Source organism: Phasianus colchicus, chromosome Z, assembly GCF_987193195.1.
Source record: "Phasianus colchicus chromosome Z, bPhaCol1.hap1.1, whole genome shotgun sequence".
NCBI classification, from domain to species: domain Eukaryota; kingdom Metazoa; phylum Chordata; class Aves; order Galliformes; family Phasianidae; genus Phasianus; species Phasianus colchicus.
The window spans coordinates 13,551,442-13,558,270 of record NC_143476.1 but is presented as its reverse complement, the minus strand read 5'-3'; the positions used below and the strand labels follow the sequence as shown (position 1 = coordinate 13,558,270).

Below are 6,829 nucleotides of genomic sequence, written 5' to 3'. Positions count from 1 at the left end.
TCTCTTGACTTCCCCTTACAGCCGTTAGATGCCAGCAAAACATCCCACAAACACTCCTTAACTCTGTGCACACAGGCACCCATCCAACCAGAGCCATCAGTCATTCCCAGCCATGCGCTCTTCCTCCAATCATGGTCAGCATCACACGGCCGTCACGCAGCTCACTTGACTCAGTTTTTCTCTTCTTTCTGGAGGTGGCCTTGCTTCTCAGCCTTACCTTCTCGTGATGTTTATCTCGCTCTGCAGCTCCTGCTCTGAATAGGCACAAAATGCAGCCACAGCCCCTGCCACCAAGGTCAGCTCTTCAGCACACATTACCTGAGGAGCACTTGGCAACTCCTGCAACCTGAGCAGTGCCAGGAAGACTGTTTCACTTCTGCTTCTCCTGGCTCAGAAATTCATTTTCCTACCTAGAAAATAGGAAAAGAAAAGAAAGAAAAAAAATCCCGACATAAAGCAGACACAATTGATACCATGGAATTCTGGAAGGCAAGGGATTTGCCCTCTATGATGAGAAGTTGAGTGCAAAGAACTCAGAAGAGCCATGAGCAGGTTGTGAACTTGTGGGTAAAATCAGGAACTGCAGCAGTGCAGGGCTTCTGGAGGTGAGGGTCTGCTACAGCCGCCTGGAAAGAGAGCCTGTTGGTGGGAGCTGCTTACTGCAGCCAGCAGAAGCATCGCACTCACTGACTCTCATCCTGATGGGGGATTCCAGTCAGTCTGGGAAATCAGCATGGCTGGCTGCAAGCAATCTGACAGACTCCTGGAGTGCAGTGAGAATCACTCTGTGGTGCAGGCATTGGGCACAGCAAGCAGAAGGGAAGCATTGCTGGACATGGTGCACACCAGGGGTTACGACAGGAGGCGGTCAGGGCTGCAGTGACCATGCCCTCCTTGAGTTGGTGATCTCAAGGAATGCGGGCCTGGCAGGAAGCAAAGGCAGGAGCCTGAACTTCAGGAGAGCCAGCTGCAGGCTGTTCCGGGAATTCTTGGACGAGATCCTCTGGACAACTGTTTGTAGGGGCAAAGGGATGGAAAAGAGCTGGTCACTTTCTCAGAAAAAAACTTGCTCAGGTTGCACGCTGAGCTGCAAGAGAGGAAGGGGAGGAGGTGCCAGCACGGCTCTGCACGATGCTCTGCCACACTGGGCAGCTTGATCATGGCTCAGCAGTGGGATCAGACAAGGAGAAGGGGAGAAGGAAATCAAGGATGGGAGGGAGCCATCAGACACAGCCGGTGAGTGTCTGTGAAGTCTTGCAGACCCAGAGGTTCCCAGGTTGTTTCTGCTTTCGTAGCATTTGTGTGCTGCAGGGTGAGCAAAAGGTTCTGCTGCTTGATTCTTCTGCAGGAGCCGCCTAAAAGGGAAATGGCCACTGAGCTGCAGACCAAGCAGTACTGCCTGACGTTGGCCAGGGGGAGCTTCTCCTGCCGCAGTGTGCTGATGACAGGTCTGGAGATGATCTGCACGGCCAGCTCGTAGATGGGAGCCAGGAAAGGACATGATGGGAGGAGGGAGGTGTTAAGCAACAGCCAAGGCATCAAAATGCATCAAAAATCCCTGAAAAGCATCACAAAGCCACAGCCAGGAAGCTTGGGAGTATCATGAGCAGCATCCAGGATGCGAGAGATTATTTGCTACCATGCCAAATGGTAGCAGAGCTCCCCCTGCAGACATCCCAAAGCCAGACAAAACAGGAACAAACCCGAAGCTGTGCTGCACACACCCCACAGCCACAGCATTGCAAGCTGGGGTGCCTTGCTGTGTGCTGCATTCATCCCAGTCCGTGTGAATGAAGACTCTGGAGGCAGTCAAGGCGTTGATTGAGCACGAGTGTGCTTTTATTATTGTATAAAAGACAGGAGAGTGAGAGGTCGATGGTGAAGATGGGACTCATCCTGTCTTGTCATGGAGAGAGTGGCTCAGAGCTCTCAGTGCTGCTGTCCGGTGCCTGGGACTGGAGGCCTGATTGAAAGTCCCCCTGCAAGAGGCTCTGCTCCTCCTCACTGACACTGAACTGCTCCTGCATGGAGGTGCTGCTGTCGGGGCACTCACACTGCTCTTGGGATGGGCTGCACTGCAGAGACTCTGGGTGACAGACCACACTTGTGACTGTGGTGTCTGGGAGGCTCAGGTCACCAACTTCAGCAGAGCCAGGTGTAATGAGAGCTTGAACTTCGATGAGCTCCTTCTCTCCATTCATGTTGTTAGATGGAAGGCTGCTGTTGGAACTGCAGCAATTTGTGCTTCCTAAGAGCTCTCCACTGATGGAAGCACAGAGAGCATCCTCGCTGCTTGCCCTGGATCTTATGGCTTGGCAAGGGCTCGATTCACCTAGAAAGGATACACAGGGGTTAGTGTCAAACTTTCAGAAGCTGAATTACGACAGTGGTTCTTGATCAGGGGTGAACTGAAAATGCTAGGCAGGGGCTGGAATGCCAGAAGGAGATACAAGTGCAGAGCAAGCTTGAATTGTATGTTCCTGAAAAGCAGGGATTTGGAAGCTGCATTTGCACCCTTACCTGCCAGGACTACCACTGCTGTTTCTGAGGGCTGCCTGGCATTGCGCTGCAGTTGGCGTTTGCTGCCAGAGGATGGCTTCCTGAGGCTGAAGCAGCAACACCAACTGCTAGCTGGTGATTCCTCACTCTTGCTGGGTGGATTTTGTCTGGAGAGAGAAAACAGCCAATGCTGTGAGTCGTGCGTGGTGCAGGGTGAGGGAAGAGCAGCACTGAGCTCTTGGCAGCAGTTGCTTGTTCCTAGCACTGCCTGGTTTCTGCAGGAAAACACAAAAACCCACCCAAACAATGATGCTAGGTGCTGGAAAAGAAAGTCCTCTTTACCTGTCAGATGGAAAGTCGATGATTGTGTGGAATTTGCCCTGCCCAGCTGCAGGGCTTTCTTCCACTTCAATGTCGTGGCTGCTCTCTGTCACAGGGGGAGAGCTGCTGTGGCCTCGCCTCTGTGCCTGTGCCTCCTCCAGGCTGAGCAGCTTTGTGGCAGCAGAAGAGACCCCCACAGACTTGGGCCCTGGGAGAGAATTGTGCCCTGTCAGGGAAAACCACAGGTAAGAGTGAGGATCAGAAAGCAGCAGCACAGCCACCAGAGTTCTGGGGGAGGTGCTGTATTTTTCACAGGCTTGCTTATCCGAGCCACTGGAAGAAGAGGAGCTCAAAATAACCATGTGGGCAGAGGTTTGTTTATGGCAAAGGACACGGTCATCATTAAGAGCAGCTTACTGTATCAAAATAGGCAAGGAAAAACCCAAGGAAATGGGGGCAGGGAACTGAGAAAGCTTCGCTGCCACACTTGCATCAAGCTTTTCCTGCGTGCAAACATAATAATGACAGTTTCCTCCTTGTGAAATTTGGGCTTGGACATTCTAAGCATCCAGCAACAGGATGCCACACCCTAATGGAAGCCCAGAGGTCTGCTGTCCCCTTGAAGGTAAAAGAGAATCTCAAAGGTCCTGGAGAAGGCCTGCATTTGATCAAGGTGTCAGGTCAAGATCAAGCTAATGGAAGAAGACACTCACCTGCTGCATCTGCGATGTCTGCTCTGGATTTGGAGCAGAAGAGGACGTCTGTGTGGTTGATGAGAAATTCCACCACATCCGACTGCGTCTGCAGCTCCATGCAGGCAGCTCTTCCGCTGGCGCAGGCAGACTCGTTCTGCTGTGATCTGTAGAAAAGGCAGATTTTAGAAGTCATTTCTCCAAGACCGTTTCCCCGAGTCTGAATTGTTGCAGCCAAAAGCTGTCAGCTGAGGCTCTGGAGACTTCCGCAGTGGGCAATCAGTGATGCCACTGCAGAAATTCCCCTGGATGATCAAGGACACGTCAGTCCCATCTCAACAAGACTGCAGAAATTGTCACCTGGACATTGTGCCCGTGGGGTTGGAGAACAGCCCAGGATCCCGCTCTTCTGTCAGCCACAGATTTTACAGGAGAAGAGCACATTTGATGGAGAAAAAGAGAGGACTGTTTTTTTTTTTTTACTGGAGAACAGATGTCAGTGTTGTGTTGAAACAGAAGCAGAAGTTTACCTTAAGAGGTTTGGAGCCCACACAATGGCTAGGTTCTTGGCATGCATGTTTGTGATGGTGGAGCTCCCAGCCAGACACGCCAAGTGTCTCATCAGGAACTCCAGTGTCCTGGAAAACAAGAGAGGCAAACGTTCAGCACCAACAAGCATGCCGTGCTGCAATTCAGAAAGACAAAGTCTGGAACCACATCGTTGCCCCCTGCAATGCAGCAGGGCTGAGCTCAGCAGGCTGAGGGCAGCACTGACCTGTAGTGAGGAGCGGGCAGCTGCTGGATGACGTCCTGCATTCTGAGCAGCCGCTCCTCCTCTGTAGCGGCACCAACAGCATCCTGGAGTAGTGCAGAAAGGGAGCGAGACACCAATCAGGCTAGTACACCACTGCGAGTAAACCTCGTGGGGCTGACAGCAAAAGGGCCTCCGAGCTGGGGCACTGCTGCAGCCATCTGCCAAGAGGCCCAGGAAGAGGGAAATGAAAGATGTGGCCTTGTGCTTACCGAGAACTTGCCGTACAGCTGGTGGGTGAGCAGAGGGTTCGGGAGCTCCCTGAAGTACATCTTGCAGAGGGAGCTCACGCTGTGAATGTCCCGGACGGTGAGCTCAGGAATCTGCTCCGACTCAAATTCCTGCCTGGAGAGAGGGACGCAAACCCGGTTGAGCGAGAGGAAGGCAAGCCCAAAGCCACACCAGATGCACTCAGGCTGTGTCAGTCGCAGCACTCTTACCGCAGTCTCTGGATGTTGGACGCGACGCCGGACAGGCGGTATATCCCCTGCACCACGCCGTGCTGCTCAATGAACTCAGCGCAGCTCTGGAGGACCTGGGGGACTGAAGAACACGTGCCAGCCGTCAGTGGAGCTCCTGATTCAATCGTGCTGCAGGCTGTGCTTCACATCCCATCCACTAAGCCCAGCCAGGCTTGGCTGAAGCAAATACAGATGTGCTTGTCTCTTAGGAACATCCGCCTCACTTTATCCTTCAGCCATCAACTCCCTTTACACGTGTCTCCACTGCTATCAGCCTGCCCCCTGCTAGATATGAGCTCCCTTTCATCTTCTTTAGATGCCCAGCAGAGGAAGATCTCAGGAATGGGCAGCTCCTTACCATCACGACCGGAGTGGAGAAGATGCTCTCCCAGGTCACCGCCAAACACCCTTTCCTTCTCTACCTCCCGCTCGGTCGGTTTCTTTGGGCGGGCCTTCACCAAGGAACAAAGGAAGGTGAGGATCTTGCTGCGTTTCTTGGGCACTGCACAACAAAAGGAAGAAACCAGGTCATTTCAGGTCTGGCTCCGTTGGACGAGGCCGAGCACAGCACATTCTACAGAGAACGTCAGAACGGGAAGAACATTACCAACCAGTACATACAAAAAGGGATTTTCCCCATCTCTGGAGGAGCCCAAGGCCAGGTTGGATGGGGCCCTGGGCAGCCTGATCTAGTCTCACATTAACTGTGGGGGCTGGGAGACCACCCTGAGGCAGGAGGGTTGGAGCATGATCATCCCTGAGGTCCCTTCCATCCCAAGCCATTCTATGAAGATTCTATAGTTTCCCCAAGTCCAATCATAAACACAGGAGGATTGGGCCAAATCTCTGCCCCATGGTGTGCATGAAGAATCATCAACCCAGAGGACAATGTGGGATGGATAAATGAGGTACTAAACATGGAACACACCCCAAAAAAGACTCCCTTTTGCTTCCCCACACCATGAAATGTAACATCCGTACCTGGCTTTGGCACAGAGTTGATGAGTGCCTCAGGAATGTTCTTATTAATGAGTTCCACACACTCCCCTGGGAAAAATCCAACCTGTAACAAGAAGAGAAGCCAAATATTGCATGCAGCACTTCTCAGATCTGAACTGTTAAACCAAAAGCCACATAACATTTCCCTCGGAACGTGCTTGCCTGACACTTTCTAAGACTATCCAGCAGAAAATGGCCATAGTTCACAGCATAAAGGTAATAAGTTTTCAGCATTTGCAGCCAAAGGCAAGGTCCTCTGACACCGACACAGGGAAACTGTTTATGTCCACTAGGCATCCTGTGCAGGCAGAGCAGCTCTAAGCTGAGATTCCTGCCTTTACTGAAGTTGCACTCTCCAGTCTGAAGCTTGTGCCTACCTGGAAGCCAAGCTTGCCTCTCCACCAGGGGGTCAGCTCCTTTGGTGGCATGTCGATGACACAGATGATGTCTCCCACCTGCAAGAGATTGCAACGTCAATCCCAGCTTCAGCACGGCTGGGAGGAAAGCACAGCTCAAATGACTGCATTCTTCTGCACTGCCAAACATCGCCGAGCTTGAGAGCACTTGCACCAGTGCAGCTCTGAAGGCATTTGCCATTGTAAAATTGAGCAACAAGGAACGCCTTGAACTGCTTACCTCAAAGGAGAGTTCATCCGCTGCCTGGGCAACGTATCTCTTAATAGCATGGGCAGCAGCAATAGCTGGAACATTCACAGGTGCCACCTCATGGTCTAGCAGGGGCTTCCCCTTGTTCTCAGTCTGAAACAGAGAGCACAGGCCACGGTGAGGAGCTGGGAACCAACAAGGCGGATTTCAAGGTGAGGAGCACATCTGCAGAGAAAGCTGCAGGAAATGCACTCGGTCCTTATCATGGGCACTTCAGAAGGAACTGCAAGTCTAATAACGGCTGTTTCTCTCCCTGGTGTGCAGCAGGCACACGCCAGCAAAGATGCATCTCTCCCCACCCAGACTAATCAGCAATGGCATTGACGCAGACAGGTGGCCTTGTCCATTTTGCCCCCTCCTTTCCTGCGCTCTTTGTGCAG

General features: G+C 52.4%; 1 protein-coding gene across 1 annotated transcript; it reads right to left on the bottom strand.

Annotated features, from left to right (window-relative positions):
- Positions 1-1,891: 1,891 nt before the first annotated feature.
- LOC149912601 (rho GTPase-activating protein 32-like) lies at positions 1,892-6,535 on the bottom strand. Its single transcript, XM_090131856.1, has 13 exons — positions 6,420-6,535; positions 6,161-6,238; positions 5,766-5,847; positions 5,143-5,286; positions 4,764-4,866; positions 4,536-4,668; positions 4,288-4,370; positions 4,043-4,150; positions 3,534-3,679; positions 2,842-3,046; positions 2,521-2,666; positions 2,175-2,332; positions 1,892-1,900 (listed from the first exon to the last, which is right to left on the bottom strand). The coding sequence occupies exons 2-13, from the start codon at positions 6,209-6,211 to the stop codon at positions 1,892-1,894; spliced, it is 1,368 nt and encodes a 455-aa protein (XP_089987982.1). The 5' UTR covers positions 6,212-6,238; positions 6,420-6,535.
- Between the last annotated feature and the right edge of the window lie 294 nt (positions 6,536-6,829).

Bases quoted from the DNA above. Each gene is read 5' to 3' on its own strand.
- LOC149912601 (XM_090131856.1), bottom strand. From the start codon at position 6,211: ATGCCACCAAAGGAGCTGACCCCCTGGTGGAGAGGCAAGCTTGGCTTC. The intron at 4,669-4,763 runs GTAAGAGTGCTG...CCCTCTCTCCAG, and splicing joins TCCAACATCCAGAGACTGCG to GCAGGAATTTGAGTCGGAGC. The intron at 2,667-2,841 runs GTAAAGAGGACT...TTCTCTCTCCAG, and splicing joins ATCGACTTTCCATCTGACAG to ACAAAATCCACCCAGCAAGA.